We start from the raw sequence: 20,158 nt of genomic DNA on the forward strand, positions 1-20,158 counted from the left end.
GTTAGGATTGGTCAGCCTGGTGTCAGGATAATGTGACTGGGTGGGACATGATGCTACATGTCTGCAGCATGACAGCCCAGTGCTAGACATCACTATAAACTGTCACACAGCAGACATCGTAGTGATATGACTTTAGATTTTTTTAAAGTTACATTAAAAATCCCAAACACACATATGCCACCTGAAACTTTTATTTCCCAACATTAACACTAGCATACATGTTCCTTTCAAAATGTACATTTACTTTTAAAAACACAACTATGCAAGTATAATTCTACTCGAAGTACACTTACTCAGTTTCCCCTATGCAGATACACATGCCAAACTGCCTTGTGCCAGACTCCATACATTGCCGGACCATCAGCCGGTACCTAGGTTCAAAGATATGTAGTGGGCAAGGTACCTTAGGGAATGCCAGGGTACACACAAATACTGGTATCTCATGTTGCTTGTCTACACCCATGCTGAAAAAGAAATTCTACAATTGATATCAGAAATTGAAAACAACTGAATCAATTAAAATGAATCAAGAAAGACTAAAGATTTACAAATACAATGAGCTACTAAAAAATACAAAAGGACTGAAAGACTGAGATCACATTAATATGAATATTGTTACACAAAAAAGCAGAATGCCGACAGGTCATTTTAAAATCTTTATGTCGGAAAATACCCTAAATTTACTGCTTAAAAAAGTCATGGCGCACTTGTGTTGATTCTTATCACACTTAGACTTTTAACATCACAAATATCCCTCCCCCAAAAACATGTTCTGCAGCCCCAACATCATTTACTTGACTCGAGTTATAAGCAATAAATATTACTCCACAGTCTGCATGGATGTATCTCCATTGTAGCTGATTAACAACTTAAACACAAAACCATGATACAAAACAATGACATCACTGCCAGAAAAGTAATACCAATGTTTTGTACAATTACACTGGTGGACAACTTACCTGCAAACCACATGATATAAGAATTCGTACAGTAGGTGGTTCTCCAATTAAATACAGTCAATTACAATACAAGGACAATTATTTCAAACCAGTGGGAGATAATGGTTCTGACCGAATATTCACCCATAAGCCATTTTCCCACTGGGGATTTAAATTTTGTTCAGGGGATAATTCATCAAAGGTAACAATCTCTATATAATCGTATTGCAGCTTCATATGTGCCTATACACACCTGTAAACAGCCAGCAAATGTTAAGGTCTTAGTCAAATAAATGATGACCCCATTCCTCCATATTTAGTACATTCAATTCCTTCAACATGTTTTTTTTTCCCAAACACTGAACAATAAACAGTAGTTATCTGCATGAATTATCGATAGCTTCTTCTCTTCACCTGTGCCACCATTTTAATCCATTTACAGTATTGTGAACTGATTTCTTGTTTTTGACAGTAAGAAACAACACTGTATGTACTGTTTGTGATTAAGTACTTTTTACCTACCTGTGCCAACAATAAAAACTACAGTTTAAAACTGTTAATAGAATTGAAATAATGTTGAATTTTCACTAAATTATTTTTTTATCAAATTATGCAAAATCTGTAATGGATGGCATCTCTGCTCTATGAGCAAACAATATGACTAATCAACAACCAGACAGATGGCACTCTACTGTATTTCTTTTACTGTCACAATCACATACCTAGCAAGTTCAACCATTTCTTCTTCATGGGTTTTTCTTCTTTCTGCATAAGCCTCTGGAAAATAGTTTTCTAGTATCCCTTCCACTGACTGTGTTACAGTCTGTCGCCTCTCTGCCAGGTACTGTTAAAAATGAATTTTGACTAAAATAAATTTAAAAATAGCAACAGAGAGAACAAGAAGAAGGCTGAGCAAATGATAAAAAAAAAAATGAAAAACTGGACTGATCTGTATCTTAATGTATACCTTCGTGAAGTTTATAGGTACATCAGCACAGTACTGGCTATGTGGTGCCAATTAAAAGTTAAGTTCTAAAAATGTAAAGATAAAGAACTGCAGAAATATAAAGCTTTCCAAAAAACATAAAACTGCAGTACCTTTAAATAAAAGGTGACTGGCAAAGGATGCTAAAATACAGCATATGGTGTGTAAAATAAAATATATAGGTAAAAATATATCATTCTTAAAACACAGGCTTAAAATTTGTTATATAAATTGCATTTGATAAAAAAGTCAAAGAATTTCTCAAGTGCTACATCATCATAAAAGGTCTTAATTGAGTTTGAATCAACATTCACCCTTCACTAATAGTGGACACTGCTAAGTATATGCACTCACTCAACATTCACCCTTCACTAATAGTGGACACTGCTAAGCACATGCACTCACTCAACATTCACCCTTCACTAATAGTGGACACTGCCAAGTATATGCACTCAATCAACATTCACCCTTCACTACTAGTGGACACTGCCAATCATATGTACTCACTCAACATTCACCCTTCACTAATAGTGGACACTGCCAAGCATATGCACTCACTCAACATTTACCCTTCACTAATAGTGGACACTGCCAAGTATATGCACTCAATCAACATTCACCCTTCACTAATAGTGGACACTGCCAAGCATATGCACTCACTCAACATTCACCCTTCACTAATAGTGGACACTGCCAAGCATATGCATCAATCAACATTCACCCTTCACTAATAGTGGACACTGCCAAGCATATGCACTCACTCAACATTCACCCTTCACTAATACTGGACACTGCCAAGCATATGCACTCACTCAACATTCACCCTTCAGAAGGTATGCACCAGTCATACATATGACCTGCATGATACCACCTGATCTCAGCCATGAATAATCTAAGAAGCATCAGCTATGTATATCCACCAAGGGCAATTAGAGCAGACTTATTATACATGTATATACAATATTTGACTTTCCTTTGAAAGTTTTACCACCAAAATCTACTTATGTCTGATGGAGGTATTTAGAACATTTCAAAACATACTTTGACAGTCATATTGCAAACAGAAGTTTTCAGTTTACTAGTATTTATAAATGCAGTTCAAATTATTCAATAGATATTAAATAAGTACTGAATGAACATTTTTTTTTAAAAAACCAATAGATAATTTTGAAATGAAACAGTGAGACAAAGACAGAAAAACATGGCTGGAAATTTAATAAAAAGTTGTGGACAGAGAAAAAGATAATGACAGTAAACACATAGACTAACATCACATGTTATGCCTACCTCAACCAGTGAGCTCTTGCAGAGTGGACAGTCAGTGCAATGATCAAGGCAACGGTATAGACATTGACGACAAAATGTGTGGCCACATGGGGTGGTGACAGGCTGGTAAAGTAGACGATAACATAAACTGCACTCAAAATCCTCTTTACTTACTAAACTGGAATCTACAGTAGGACTTTCCTTTATTTGACTGCTTCCAACAGCTACAATATAAGAGAGGCATGCCATTTGATACAAAATTCAAAATCAAGAAGTGTTTTGTTAAAAAAAATTGTTATTGTCCTGATTTCTATACCAAGTCCTTATTTAAAATGCCTATCAACATTCCTGTCCTCACTTAATTATTTTTGTATACTAAGCATCTGAAAGATATGAGCGGGACTACTGGCACATGTTCCTCTGAGAACTCTTTATAAGTAGATGTCAATTTTTATCAGATAAAAAGGCCAATAACTCTAATAAAAAGTTCAGCAGCTAAGTGATTTACTACCATTTTCACTTTAACTTGGTGAAAATCCCATGTCATAATGATCATCCATTCAACAATGCTTTTAAGACAGTTGAAGCAGCCATTTTGGTTAACTGGCAACAACCTTTTGATGAAAATCCCATGCTGATATCCATCAATTTTGACAGGAGTAAAGATAATATTTCAAGATACAACTTTCCATTCATAAGTGATAGCAAAAACAATCCATATTAGATTTCAGATTGGCACCAATTTAAGACCAACTGGACATCATAAGTCTTCTGGTGAAAGCCCCATATCAGTATAACTTTCTGTTCAAGGATAGTTGTGATAGTAAGATTTTTAAGATGGCTGAAATGTAGGAGGTAGCAGGTTTGGTGCTTTATGGCAAAAGAACACAAGTAGGTTATTTAGTGCCAAGACAACTGCAATAAAGTGCCTTGCCTAAAGACACACCATGATAGCTGATCCAGGCTGGTCCAGTGGCAGGATTTAAACATGCACCCTTTCAGGCACGAGTCCAGATCACTAACCACTGTGCCACCGTGGCTTCCTCCATGCAGGAGGAGTAGTGATTTGATTTTCATTACTGAAACTGTCTTGTTGACATAACCATCATGTCGAATGAGTAGCAATAACAAGATTTTCAAGATGACCACCATGGCAGCCATACTGGATGTCAGATTGGCACCATTTTCATTTAGGACCAACTAGACATCACAAGAAGTCCTATAGTTAAACTCCATGGTGATATGACCATCTATTCGATATAAAGAATTTTCAAGATGGCTCTTTTGGTGGCCATATTGGATTTCTGAGTAGAGATAATAAATTGGTGCAGGTGGACTATAGACAACAAAGTTCTGCCTGCCTTTCTATGGCTAGTACTATTTAAAAATAGCTGTGCTCACAGGAGTGTCTAAGTTATGGAAAAAAGGATGGCTCGATAAACAGATAGATAGACAAAGAATTCAAGGAGGCAGGGTTAATACAAAGTAAAATAATAGTACATGGATGAAAATATTTTTCTTGTACCAAAAATAGTCAATGTTTACATGATGTAGTATAGAATAGATACCATTTTAAAATCATCAGCATATTCATTATTTTTTTAATCACAATAATTCAAACAAATCTTTCTGAGCACGTTTATAGCTAAGGCATATTAATTAGTGGCATCTACTGAACAATGAGCATAATCTGATAATCTTATATCAACTGGAAACCTGGAAAGATACTTGGCAGATGTATATTAGTTATTCCTGTCAAAAAAGAAGTCCAAGAACATGGAGCTGAGGAGCTTGATTAAGGGAAATAAAACTGTGCAACTGAAACTCTTGATCATTAAGAGGAAGTTCTTGCCTGAAATTTCTGATTTGCATATCCATTCTTTTATATGGTATACCTACATGTATTACAGGGGTTGGATGTAGATCACTAATTATTATATTTTGGGGGCGAATATTCATCGGGCAAAAATGGTACAACCTTTTGCTTGCAAGTAAGGTGATGTTTCATCTTAGCATCATGAAAAATGCAGTGACAATGTCACAACACCAAAATAAACTTACATGGAATTTTCTCTGATTTTCTGTCAAGTCCATGGTCTTCTCTAGATGTTGATGCTTGCCCCTATTCAGAAAAGAAGAATAGTGGTTTCAATTATTGCTGTGATTCTCTTGTTTGGATTGTTCAAACTGAATTCTGTTCATTCTGACAAAAATGTTACAGCATTTGAATAAAAATGTATACATTATGAAGAAAAATACAACTACCTGCAATTATTGAGAACAATACAATTACTTGCAATTATGGAGAACAATTACCTGCAAATTGTGGAAAATACAATTACCAGTAATTATGGAGAATAATACAGTTATCTGTAGTTATGGAGAACAAGATAATGACCTATAACTGTGAAGAATAATACAATTACCTGTAATTATGGAGAACAATTACCTGTAATCGTAGAGAACACAATTACCAGTAATTATGGAGAATAATACAATTACCTGACATTTACTTGTGATCTTCTCATCAAATAAAGTGCTTTCTTTGCACTTGTAAATGTTGAAGTGACAGGTGTCTTATTTTCTGAACATAATGCACCTAGACAGTCATAGTTCTTCCATAGATTAAGGTACTAACAAAATCGTCTTCTTTTTTGGGTGCAAAACTAAAACCACATACATTGACAATAACTCCTTTAAATGGAAGTTTTTCAATTTTTACAAAGATGGATCATCTTGTAAATGACCCAATGACTGAAAATGAACTTAGTCTTTGTAACAAGAGTTGACTGTACATTAATTATTTAAAAAACAAATTTCAAAGAGATACCAAATAACTGAGAAAAACATGGGCGCTGACTTCTCTACTGTTGTATTGTTTCTCTATCTACCTGTTGGAAGTCTGGTTTGGAATCAGCATCCGGACCATCAATGAAGTTTGTAGCAGTGCTTACTGTGTTGCCAATGATTTGTTTAAGCTGGTCAACTGTAGCAGTAGAAATCTGTGGTAGCAGTAGTCCAGTGTTGAAATTCGATTGAATCAGTCGATCAAATAAAGAGGGATTCATGTGTTTTTGCAAATCAACAGTTTTTGGATCATCAGGGGGCAAAGAGGAGAGAATTTTATGAAGAGTCTGAAAAAAATTATGAATATAGGTTAGAGAAGTGTATTAAAATATCGGTTGAAAGACAAGGTCATCCATGACATCATATATCTGTCAGGGATGATCACAGAAATAAAATCCTGGGGCTCTTGTCCCTAGAATTATAAATTTTTAATCAGAAAATGACCATTTTGGGAAATTTTTAACACACAGGCTAATGCTTTTGTTAAAAACCAAAACATCGTCACTTGTCATTTTCACCTGATCCAATATAGCAATTTTTTTTTTTAAATAACCAAAATTACTGTTTTTTGTGGAGAAGTGGTAGAATATGCTGTCGTATCCCTAGCAACAACAAAAATTAACAGATTTTTGCTGACAGGAATGTAATATATAACAAACTTATTTGTTTATTCATACAACATAATATAATTTAAGTCAGCATTGAGATAAATCTGTTTGTAACAATGATCATTTAGCACCACTGATTAGGTTTACATCAAATTAAAGTTCAGTGTTTTAAAGGATAGGAACAATTGCAACACATTTGTCAAGCAGACACAAGTCAACAAACAAGAATACTGAACACTTATTTAAACTATATTCCATTTTCAGTTGGGTTTTTTTAAAAACAACCTCAAGCTTGTCTGAGGTATCATGGCACATCCACAATGTTTGCCCTGGCCATACTATAACTTGGAACTATGTAAAAATCCAAGATCGAAAACAAGCGTGGTTCAAGTGGGGGATTAAGGAATCAAATTACATCCGTGCACACAAACCAATGCTGAACAGGGAAGGGGGCCGTTACAACCTGCCACATATCTGGGACAATCTGTTAACAGCACTCACCATTCCATCGAGTGATGCTGACAGTCAGTAGAGATCACATTAGTCTGCCGATGAAGTCCTAAGCGTAAGGATGAAAGCTTCAGGTTAGCTTCCTCTATTTTTTTGTGTATGTAATTGAAAAGTGAGATACATTGTCAACAATTTTTACAAAATGCATTAAATGGCATGATATGCATAAAAATGATTTGGTGGATTAGAAGTAAAATAGTTGAAAAGTCATTTAGCATATTTGTGTGTGTGTGTGTGTGATTTGGATTTGTAATGTAACATTACCAATTTTTCTTTCTATCATTACAATGTATAGTGTGGCAGTTTACAGTCATGTCTAGCACTGGAGCATCATGCCACAGACATGTAGTATCATGTCCCAGTCCTAACACTAACCTCTTCATGCTGAGCACAAAACAAAGCATCTGCCATTAACATTTTTATAAGTCTTCGGTATGACTTGGCCGGGGTTCGAGCCCATGACCTCCCACATCTGAGTGGACACTCTAACCACTTAGACCACCAGAGCAGTCAATTTAACATTTGGTACTTTACCAAGCATACTATGGTAGATGAATCCCAGGCCATGTGTTGAATGAACTAGCAGCAGCCTCACTTCGCGCTTTGCATTAAATTTGATCGGCCTGGTGTCAGGATAATGGGAATGGGTGGGACATGATGCCACATGTCTATCACGTGATGCCCTGGTTCTAAATATAACTATAACTGCCACACTGCAGATATATAACTCACATTAATAAAGCTATGTTAAAAATCCAAAAACACACACCATCTATACTCACAAGTTGAGTTCAACTAAAAGCAACATGGAACCTGGTTTGTTGTCATTGAATGTGCTGGTAAATCACTGTTGTTTGTTCTACTGATCACTCCTAACAAACTGCACAGACCTAGATCTGCCAGTACATTATGCGTTGGCAGGACTGGATCTGTGCAGTTTGCACCTGGACTTGACCTATAAGCACGCACATATAGTTGTCTTAATTTTTCTCCAGTTAGAAGACATCAGTCTGCCAAAGACTTGCATGCTGAGGTCTTACACAACCCTTTTAAATTGATTCTGACCTCCAATTTCTCATACTTTAACTTTAACCCTCAGATTCCAGACTAGGGGAAAGAAGACAAAAAACTTGTCTTGTTATGTACCTGTGATAGAAGCATTTTGGCTGTGCTGACAGATTATGTACCTGTGATAGGAGCATTTTGGCTGTGCTGACAGATTATGTACCAGTGATAGGAACATTTTGGCTGTGCTGACAGATTATGTACCTGAGATAGAAGCATTTTGGCTGTGCTGACAGATTATGTACCTGTGATAGGAGCATTTCGGCTGTGCTGACAGATGCATCTAAAGCCAAACACTGCAGCAAGGCAACCACCGTCTCCTCATAGTGACCTAATCCATACAGTGCTGACCCTTTTCGGAAATAACCCTGAAAAAATACAGAAAAGATTTTATTGAATTCTGACAGCTCTGATTAGTGTCAATTCATTGAGTATCTATGCATTGAGTACTGCAAGGTACATGAATTTCAGATAACAGCATATTTTTCTTTCACTTAATGAACTGCTTCTTTACTTGTCTATAATGCTTAAAACATCATGGGATGTTCCTCAATGATGTAAGCTAAAATTGGATACAAGTTTTTCTGTAGGATTTCAAACTGGACGTTCCATACTACTCATTTGGGAAGAGGTACTGGGAAAGCTAATAAGAAAAATGAAATGCCCTTTGTTTCCAAGCTTACCTTTTTAAAGCTAGAAAGCAAAACCTATTAAAACTGACCTTAATGTACAATGTGGACAGACAGAGATATATACCAAAGTGATCACTGTGTCCAGCCTAACATGATAGGCATGATAAGTTATCAGATACACAAGCTCACAATTACACATGTGTCTGATGCTGGGGACACTGACATTGAAATGCATATATGTATAAAATCTTCAGATTGTTTTCATTTTATTTGTATCTATCACCTCATCAGTTTTCATTTATGGTCTCAGACATACATCCAGGTTTTGCATTTATCACTTTCACCAATGGTTTGCTTTCTTTTGCTTGTTTGAAATGAAATGGAAATCTATTTACCATAGCTGCTTTTCTTATTATGTTTGAATTTTAATGGGAAAGAACTATAACTTTATATCTTATCATGTTAGACTTTTTTAATGACATAGTAAATCGTTAGGAAAATAACAGTAAATCATAATGCAAAAATTATAAAATGCAAATAACACAGTAAATCATAAAATGCAAGCTACAAAGCAGATCATAAAATGCAAATGACAGTTAATCATAATGGAAATGACACAGTAAATCATAAAATGTAAATGCAAACTACATAATGCATCAAATAAAATAAATTTACAATAAAATATGACTGCAACAGCAATTAGTGTCAAATACACTGTTGGGAATGTCAGCAAATTTATATTCTTGTTTAATGTTGTTAAAATAGAGAGTGTACTGATAAAACAAATAGGGACTATCTAATCACATCAATGGCAGTGCTTCTGTATATCTGACTTGACAAGAAAAGGTCATGGCTTATAAAGGATGACATACTGTATGTCAGTATATCAAACCTTATCCTTGACCATCATGAGAAAGCACTTTCAAAGGTGGAAATTTAGTAGCAGCCTGAACAATAATCAATATTTAAAGTCCATTTATCAATTCATGTTGGTTCATTTTATTTATTAATCTTCATTCTGAACTTGCTTTCTTGAAAATGTGTTCATTCATCATTTCATTCAAGTTCATTCTGCTTTCCTGCTTCACTGGCAAATTGTAGTTGGCAGGGTGGAGAGGGACCTATTTTAATGATGTTATACTTACCTGTAGCCATTGCATAGCTGGTACTTTTCCAGGAGGAAATTACTCCAACTGAATGACAAAAAATTAGTCATCCCATTAGGGTGAATTAGAAGATTCTAGAACACTGGATCACCTCTAGGACAATGAGCACATTCTTGCTTAATCATTCTGCCCATTCATTATTTTTAAGGGAGTGCCCAAACTTGGTGGGACATCACTATGGGGTTGGAGGGGAAATCTGTCAATAGCAACGGGTAAATATTATTTCATTAATAATTTGTTTTAACACCCACCACAAAATCTACATTTTAATATCATTAAGACCATACCTCCTGCTATTTTACAGCTGAATTTGTCGAGGTGTGATGCTGACGATCCCACAAACAAATAAAACACAAGGTATACTCACCCTCACTGAAAAGCAGGAAACTACTGTAGGATGGAATGTGCAACTTTCTGTTTTATTTTTACTTTACTAAAATTTGAGTTTCATTTGTTTATATGGTAGTCAATGTCTGTGGACCTTGCTGGTCGTGGTTTATTGAGATGTGTAGCAACTTATCTGACTATATGAGCAACAACATCTGAGAAAATGACCAAAACACAAACCTTAATCAGGAGAATCTCAGCGCACTGCAAAATTAAGCACAAATTACTAAACCATGACCTATACAGATCACAGTGACACAGTTTTCACTGATGGCTTATGAAGTTATCTGGCTCAATATGCTGTAGTGCCAGAGAAAATGACCTAACAGCAAAGTTTAATCAAAATCACTGGACTATAATATGTAAATGTAGCTCAGTAACCTAATTTTCATTGAAATGAATAGTTATCCACAGTACACATTAATTACCAGCTTAGGTGTTCCTGTGAAAATTTTCTAAACACAAACCATAATCTGAGACAGACATCATTAATCCATAAGCCAGAATGGCTTTGCAATCCAGCACAAAAGTAGATCACTGATCTAAACCCTCTGTGGTGAAAAATATCCCACCAAATTCCATGAAAATACTATGCCTATAAACAGAAAACCTTTGATAAGAGTAATTTAGGTAGCTGTAACATTTCCTACGGGAGTGTTTAGAATGATGTAAGAAATTTTTAAGTTCAATTAAAAAAAATTAGACCTTTAAGCTGGCAGCAGTGGCGGTAAAACAAAACTTTCACAATGGTATCCAGACTGCAGATGCTGGGCATAGTTCAAGCTACTTCATGCATGGAAACTAAAAAGCACATGTATATACAAATTTTATGAAAATGAATTAAAAGAAACTTTGACTAAGAAGATTTAAAAATACAACATTAACCCCATCCAATTTTGGATCCATAGTTCATCTCAAATTCTGGGCTAGAAAATAAGAACACTTTTACATGTCTTTTAAAAATTCTAACTTATCCCAGGCTGAAGGAGAAAAGATTTCTTGTTTCCAGCTCAAATGAAATAATCTTATTAAAGTTCATCTCAAAAAGGTTGAGTAGGCACATCCATCAAGTTTTCTGAAAAATATGTCACCAAATAAAACATAACTGCAAATCTTTATGTGCTAAGAACATAGGACCAGTTTGAGAATTCAAATTTCAGTAAGAAGAATATGTGGCACATAAAAACATAATCTGAAACTCCTCTACAAATGGTACCATGTTTTGTTTAAACTATCTCACTCCTTAATTTAATGAAAAACGTCTAAAATGATAACACAATACCAGTGATTTACAAATCCACTTGCCTGACTCCAGAAACAAGCTAAAACTCAGTTGCAAGCAAGCTCAAATTTGCAGACAATTGCCCTCTAGCAAGTAAAAAAAACAGAGACAAGATAACAAAAAATTGTCATGGGCAGGCAGACTTTGATAAAATTTGTAAATCAGTGTACTACCAGTCATACACAAAATGCATTGCTGAAGTTTACTCCTATAATGACTTGCTAAAATGGTACTAATTCACACAAGAATTTATATTACATTTCTCATTGTCTGCGACAACTGTTCTTCAAAGAAATGCATTTACTTGCTCAATTAATGATCTTTCTTACTGGTCAAGTCTTGCAGTTATCATTTTCAATTTGGTAAAGTTGTTGTAGGGTTTAACGCCATTTTTCAGCACAAGATAGGCTATACATGGCAGCCAGTATTAATGGTGGAAGAAGACCCCAGAATAAACCCGGAAAGAACCACCAACCCACGAGAAGCTACTGGCAAGCTTTCTCACATATCCACATTAGCTGAATCCCAGACTCGAACCGACACAGACAAAGGTGAGATGGCAGTGATCCGTAACAGTGAGCACTTTAGACCACTCGGCCACTCTGGGCCCCCAATTTGGTGAAGTAACATTCCAAAAATTTGATGACTATGCCAAGTCTTTTGTGATGGACGCAATTACTGTAAACAAAAAAAACTGTAGCATGTTTAAGATATATGCTTAATATTAATCCTATTATGCCAATACAAAACTTGGGTGGTTTGTGGACTTGTCAAAAAAATCTTTAGATTCACTAAACTGACATATATCATCAATCATTATTCAAAACATAAGTCAAATATTTCAACTGTCATGTAAGTGGATATGGTTTTACATGACCTGATGTAATATATTTACACTAGAGCAATGTAAATGATCTAGAGCCATATTTTTAAAACTTGTCAAGTTTAATGTCAGAAACGTTTAACCTTCCATGGCTTTGATTAGTTTAAATTTAAGACTCACTAAACCTTTTAAATGTTCTTAATTTTGGCTACTTAACCAAACTGCTAAATTTCAATGATAGAGAAACACGGTACCAAACTGCTAAATTTAAATGACAGAGAAACATGTACCAAACGGCTAAATTTCAATGATAAACACCATACCAAACTGCTAAGTTTCAATGATAGAGAAACACCATAAGCATAATATGGAACTTTGGCACTTTGAGTCTAGAGTTTTGTACTCCAAAAGTTTTAAGAACACTGGGACTAAATGAGTATAAGAGAATCAGACTAATAGTTCACATGTAACAGCAAGGACTACCTTTGGCCAGTCTGGTCGTAACATCACAACCTTTTCTGCATCTTCTAGTGCTTCTTTATACTTGTCCAGTGCTGCATAAGCATGTGACCTGTTGCTAAGGAGAACGTGGTCTCTTGGTGCTATAAAAAGACATAATAATCAATTCTACTTTAATGATCAAAGATCTGCGGATATACAAAGTTTACTGATTATTTTTAAAATACCAAACTGCACCATCTTGTAATTTTGGGACTGGAATCACATAACATATTTCAAACAAAAGTTTTAAGCAAGACAGGACAACCGAGCTGTACTTATAGTTTGTTTTTAAAAAAATTCAAAAGACATTAAAACTTGCAATTGAAACTAGAGGTTGCCGAGTGGTGTAAAGCTACATACAGATCACTTGCACATCTCACCCCTGTCCATGCTAGTTCAAATCTCTGCGAGAAAGCTTGCCACCACGTACTGCCTGTTATGTGCTGCAAAATGGCATTACACCCCATAAAGCCATAATCATACAACTAAAACGGATAGAAATTATATTTTGATTCTTCTACCAAAACTCTTTGATGAAGTATAAATAAAACTGGTTTTTACAAAATGACAGTAAAAATATGGGCAGGATGATAAGTTCTTCATTCGCGAAAATATGCAACAGTAATGACAAAAAATAAAAACAATACAACAAGATCAATAAATTCGAACCCTCTGCTTGCAGAACATTCTTTTTATGTAGGATAAAATGCATGTGGCAATATTTAACACATACGCCGATCAACACGTTCTTAAGAAATAATCTTCACGTAGTGAAAGGCCTGCAAACATTAAGTGCGTTATGTCATATGTAAAACCACCCCCACTCAACAAAAACTATTGTGAAAAAAAAAAGAATTTTAGCAAATTCTTACCTAACTTAATTGCTTCATTGTAAAGTTCAATTGCTGTGTCAAACTTCTGCTTCTCGAAGACTGCATTTGCTTCCGTTTTCAATCTCGCTGCGCGACATTCGTACGGAAACCATTTTTCAATCACAGTTGTTAGAAGAACATTGCACTTTACCTGAGAAGCTCTGAAAGATCGATCTACTGTTCCACAATTTCTACACGTTTCGTTCTGGTCACGCAATATACATTTACGGCAAAAACTATGCCCACAACGTATAGTCACAGGTTCTGTCAACAAATTTCGACATATTAGACAAGTAAAGATAACATTTTTGTTCAAAGTAAGTTTTGCTGGTGATTCCATCTCCACTGTTTTTATAAGTGCTGTTACTAAATGTTTCAATTTGTCCGGAACAATTTTTCCGTATCTGAAAGCCTTGGAATACGTATCGAAAGCACGCCGAAAGTTACCAGCACGCGCGTAACTGTCTGCTAGTCCAAAATATAAATCTGCTGATGGTCCATGTTCACGAATTGTTCTGTCGTAAATTTCAGCGGCTAAGTCAAAATTGTTTGTGTCAAAGGCCTGTCTTGCCAGATCTACCATCTTTCTGGTGAACAAACGTGACACTTCTTCCCCTATAGATCAAAAATACCTCATTCGCGTGTATATATAACGTGTTTGCATGCTTACATAAAAAGCACGTGACAAAATCCTTGTTTATGATTGGCTGCAATCGCCAACTTTTCTAGTTCAATGTCAGTAGTATTTTTATGTAACCGCTGTTTATAATAAATATGTATTTACTAAGAAATATGTATTTACTAAGAAATTCTCTTCAGTCAGAAATGACACACTTTGTAGTTTGCATAAAACAAGCGATTTAAGAGGTTTAAAACAAACATATATGAAGCAAAATAGCGATATGTCAATATAGAATCATGAAAAGTGAATTTCTATGTCAATGTTTGTTGCGTATAAATATAACAAATACCACAATTATTGATATTAAAACGAGAAGAACAAAATATCACTAATAAGCTTAATGCTTATGTAACAAAATATATTAACTGAAATGTGATCTCAACTCGGCTACAATAAAGTAGGTCAAAACGATGCAAAACAGTTAAATATAGACACAAATGAATGTTATGTAAGACATCATACATGTGGTTTAGAACGCAGTCTGAATACAGAAGTACGTTATATAAATGTTAGTTACATGTAAAATTAATTCTTAATCAAACATTTTTACAAAACAGACCAACTAGTACAATTAGAGCATGGTTTGTAGTTTCACCTTCACCTGCTTAATATACAAGTACTGGAATTCCAACGATATAGACTGGCGATAGCTTTGATAACATTTGCAAGGTCATTACACCATTTCATACTCTTGGCCAGAAAAGAGATCGGAGGATGGGGAAGTGGGGAAGTACAAGCTGAAACAATGAGAGGCGTCAAGTTTGTGAATAATCATATATATATATATATATATATATATATATATATATATATATATATATATATATATATATATATATATATATATATATGTGTGTGTGTGTGTGTGTGTGTGTGTGTGTTAACTTTTCGAACAAATGCACAATGCTAATAAGTAAACATGTTTATAAATATGCGTGCGAGAGAGGGGTGGGTATTTTCTCAACACTTCATTCGGTCATCGTATTAACAAAAACATATGGCACTATTCAGACATACCAACTACTCCACTTTTATTGTTACTGTTTTACTTTCCTATAAAATATGTTTTCACATGATTCCATTTAGTATATAACTTATACTTTTGGATCTCCCAAATTAGACATTTTAGCTTCAAATTTAAAATGAAATATCACATCACAGTTGAGTTTTTGCAGAATTTTTTGTTTGAAATTTAGTTGTAAATATAACAGATTTTCCTAGTAACAATACTATATCCACAAAACTTGACTGGCAAGATTCATTTAAATCTTCAAATAAGATATTTTCAGAAATCTCGAAATCAACACCAATCTCAGTTCCATTAAAATGTCAATCCCGACACCAACATTATTTCACAGTAACACAGTGCAAATGTTTCATTATTTTCGTCCTCGCTATTACAAAAAGAACATACCTTATCAGATACAAAACTTATTTTGAATAAGAAAATATCTGTAGTACGTATATCGTGGTCCTTATAGCCACGATGGTTCTGTATCCAAATTTGTGTTATACAAATTGAATATACATTATTCCACCAACCTCTTCCATTTGGAATGTTAAATATAATATATACGTGTAATACATATTTGTATCATATATAGGTCTAAACAATAATAATTCATCACTGTAAGAAGAAAGAAAACGGAGAGAGAGAGAGAGAGAGAGAGAGAGAGAGAGAGATTATATACAGGAATGTAATGTAAATCATGCTATAAAACGTGCATTTGAATTAAAACACGCTTTTTGTTTTCGTAGTCACTGGTGGAATGACGGGTGCCATTGTTTCCAAATCAACATACATGCTTATTTCTTGTCAGATTTGATTGCAATATACTTTTCCGAAATATAGTGGTCATGAAGAAAAACAATAGTCACATTCCTTGTCATTTTTTCACATTTAGATTTAGTATTTAGTTAGAAGAAAACAAAAATATTTAGGTTACTCATATATTCCATCTGTATCTTTATCTCCAAATAGTATGGTCGTCGCGATTGGCACAATATATGTGTTCACCATATTCCGAATCTAGTCGGACTCATCATTCCAATCTGTTTATCATATTGTATTCCCAAAACAATTGCAGTACTGTTTCCGGGACATTTTTTTTACGTAAATTTATCTGTATCAGACACAGTTATTTAATACACAAATGAATTCATTGGTAAAATTCTGTTAATAAGACGATTCATTGATTGATTGTATTTTTACGGCGCACCAGCACTGTTAGGCTATTTAGCGCCATACAAATGGTTATATGTATGATCATTTAAGAATGATAAAAGATTTCATATCGACCAGCGATATCAAAACCAAATAGTTGAAAGTAAAACGATAAGATGGTAAGTGTAATATATTAAGCTTCCAGATCAACGGGGACTGTAAATGTTAATGAAGACAGATGAAAGGTTATTGAAAATAAGGGACGGTGTATACATTACATAAAAATGCTCAAGGTGATAGCATAAAAGTTATAGCTTCGAATAGATGTTTACTTCTTTCAGGGATTCTATAATACAGGTGACGTATATTGTATTGAAAAGTTCCTTCATGTCATGCACATTGTAATCCTGGTCGCGCGTAGGTTGCAGGCCAAAACACTCTATCATTAAGTGCTTAACAGTGAAAGGTTAAATGCAAGAAACGCACTCTGATGGGTCTGAGAAGATAATGCTGTTTATAATACGTTTGCTTTCGATATATTGCCTAGCAAGGTCTATTGCTCTGACTTCGGTAAGCGAACTTGTGTTGTGTGGTTTCCACTAGCGAAGGCTACAGCAGCCTTTTCCTCATCCTTTGATCCATCAGTATAAATTGTTGTGTAATTTTTTTAATTCGGTGAGGAGTTCATGATAAGAGTTGTGGAAGATGGAAAGGTTTGTCTCAGATTTTTTTCCATCTTGTGGCTTAAAAAGTACTTTTGGTTGCTCAAGTAGCCATGAAGGTATTTCGGAGAAGACGAAACTGAAACCATTGTAATTTTGAGTTTCTTGTCATTTTAACAAATTTAGTATATATGTTAGGCAACACATCCATATTCAGATTGAAAATTTCATTCCATTTCTTTTTGCAAGTTAGTTTAATACATGTATTCGTTTTCAAAAGCAGTTTGTAAAGGTCTTTACACCATTTATAACAATGAAATACAAATTCCAGCTGGAAAGGGTCACATGGTCTGGCTAGTGTCGTTACATCAAAATATAGCTTTGTGCATAGGAACTTTACACATTGAATCATATCTTGAAAGGCAAGGAAGTTCGCGTTGAGACCATATTAGCTTTAAAACTATCAAAATGATTAATAGTTCTAATCTGTAAGCATATGACCAATATAAGGTACATTTTGTTCGAAGCATTTCGTATAAAAAAACTGGTATATAGTTCACCATTATAATGGAGTTCACCCCTAAAATTGTTTTTAAAAGATCTTTTCCTGTCCGGGGTATATTTTTATATGTTGACAGTTTCCAAACAAAATGAAAATCAAAAGGCATTTAGGCATAAACTTCTTCGTCTAAACTACAGATCATGTGTTTAAAAAAAAATGTGCTAAATCAACTGAATGATAAAATGGGGAAGGCCATAAAAGAGAGTGACGTCAGCAAACCCCATCGACATGGCAGATTTGACAATAATGACATTGGACCCGTGATTTGCAAATTCATTTCAAGGATGAAGAAACTTGATGTTCTGAGGAAAAGGAAAATGCTGAATGGGTCGCAGATAACTATAAGAAGATCTTGCAAAGAAAACTAATGACTTTTCTCATAAATGAAAGGATTTTTTTTTTGGTATTGAGGCAGCATGGATACTGACTGTAATTCTCTTTGCAAAACTCGCTAATGGTAGAAAACGCAGAATTAGAAAAAATGATGATTTGTCCAAACTTTTGATTTGAATTTAAACTCTTGTCAATATTTTGGGTTGGTCAATATTTTTGATACTGCTTGATTTAAACTGTACTAGGTTTATGGTACCTTTTCTTCTCCGCTATTCAAACAGAGATAGTCAATTGAAGTGCTTTATTTTGTCATTTCTTTGTTTTGTTTATAATTAAGTGCACATAAATTGGAATGACATCTAGTTGCTATCGTCATAAGGTATTTTTCAAAGCTGGCACCATTATAAATAATTTAACATTAGGAATTACTGTGAATTCATTTAAATACACTTTTGGGTTGTATCACTGTGATACCGGTCTCAATGAATAGTTTCGTATTTTGACACCTCCCTAATTTTTAAGGTCGAAAGCTTGAAGCTAATTATCATGAGCCTAGCATTTATAAATTCATACAGAAGCTAAATCTGTAATGTGGTTTAGATTTACTTTTAGTTAGGCTTGAAAATGGGTTGGGTGGTTTGGTGACTGCCTGTCACAGTTAGACTAGCATTAGAGATCAAATGCGTAACTTGGGCTGTAAATGAACATCCTACTTGGCGTACGTATTTACTTATGTCTGCTACAGAGGTAAATATCTAAATATCGAGATGGTTGAGGGGTGATGAAAAGTATGCTAATTTGTTATAGTACTAGTGAACCTTATTCATGCATAAGACACATACTGATTCTTTTAGCTGCCTTGTCACGGGAAAATATTAAAAATAGCTCTTTGCTGTCAAAAATGAATGTAAAAAGAGAGGTTGGTGGCAGTGTTGGTTCAGTATAAAAGCCACCAGTTTTAAAAGGAAGTCACCTGATTGCCACAGTCAAAATCTCACATGCATGCTTTCTACAAAAATCATTAGCTTGTTTTTATTTGTATCTTCAGTGTAAAATTATTCTCATTTTTCTGCAGTAGGTCATTGCCCGATGAAGACTTTTGGCGCAATAGATTGGACTTCATTCGGAACACACCTGGAACTCATTTAGAATACTCGATACTTTTAGACTTGTACTACAATAATTAGGATTTTATCCACCTTAACGTAAGTTATTTTTAATTTTTACTTTAGGGAAATAAACTGTTTGTTCAATTTTAAATTTATTTTATTTTTGTTGCTCTTTTATGTTTCATAAAAACCATAGAGTGGTATGTATGTATGTATGTATGTATGTAATAAAACAATGTGTATGTATGCACGTGTGTATCATCATCAACAGCAGCAGCAGTGCCGTAGTCTGGGAGATCGTTGGGGCACCGCACAAGACCGAACAAACAGCTTCCTCCTATATGTTACTGCATTTGTAAGGGAAAATATGAACGACTTTTTCGATGGAATACTGCACGACCTTGGGAGTGCTGTATATCCATCGGACAAAACGAGTTCATATTTTCCCATACAAATGCATAGGCCGGGCAAGGCGAACGAGGCAACCGCCTTGGGCCCCGCGCTTTCAGGAAATCAATTGCGCAATGCAATTTTTTTTTGCTTGGGTCCCCATGTTTATCGCTTGCTGCCATTGGCCCCACATGTTGCCTTGGACCCCGCACATCCTAGGGCCGAGCCTGCAAATGCAGTAAGCTTTTTATTATATGCTCATTTTTTAATTCTAACTAAGGAATAAATATATAAACCAAAATATATTACAGGAAACAAATGAAATGAATTTATGAAGTATTCCAAACTAAATACACAAGCGCAGATTCATCAGC

General features: G+C 34.8%; 1 protein-coding gene across 1 annotated transcript in view; it reads right to left on the reverse strand.

Moving 5' to 3' along the window:
* LOC149797773 (LON peptidase N-terminal domain and RING finger protein 2-like) overlaps positions 1-14,539 on the reverse strand; it is a 31,679-nt gene extending 17,140 nt beyond the window's left edge. The window contains exons 1-8 of the mRNA XM_089962719.1: positions 13,883-14,539; positions 12,993-13,111; positions 8,465-8,587; positions 6,081-6,323; positions 5,251-5,311; positions 3,211-3,413; positions 1,661-1,782; positions 294-464 (exon numbers count right to left, since the gene is read on the reverse strand). Coding sequence (XP_089818845.1) covers positions 294-464; positions 1,661-1,782; positions 3,211-3,413; positions 5,251-5,311; positions 6,081-6,323; positions 8,465-8,587; positions 12,993-13,111; positions 13,883-14,465 — 1,625 coding nt within the window. The 5' untranslated portion in view covers positions 14,466-14,539. The remainder of the gene's footprint in view (positions 1-293; positions 465-1,660; positions 1,783-3,210; positions 3,414-5,250; positions 5,312-6,080; positions 6,324-8,464; positions 8,588-12,992; positions 13,112-13,882) is intronic.
* Positions 14,540-20,158: the final 5,619 nt, after the last annotated feature.

This window comes from Sinohyriopsis cumingii, chromosome 6 (genome assembly GCF_028554795.1).
Source record: "Sinohyriopsis cumingii isolate HCF-2022 chromosome 6, ASM2855479v2, whole genome shotgun sequence".
In the NCBI taxonomy this organism is placed as follows: domain Eukaryota; kingdom Metazoa; phylum Mollusca; class Bivalvia; order Unionida; family Unionidae; genus Sinohyriopsis; species Sinohyriopsis cumingii.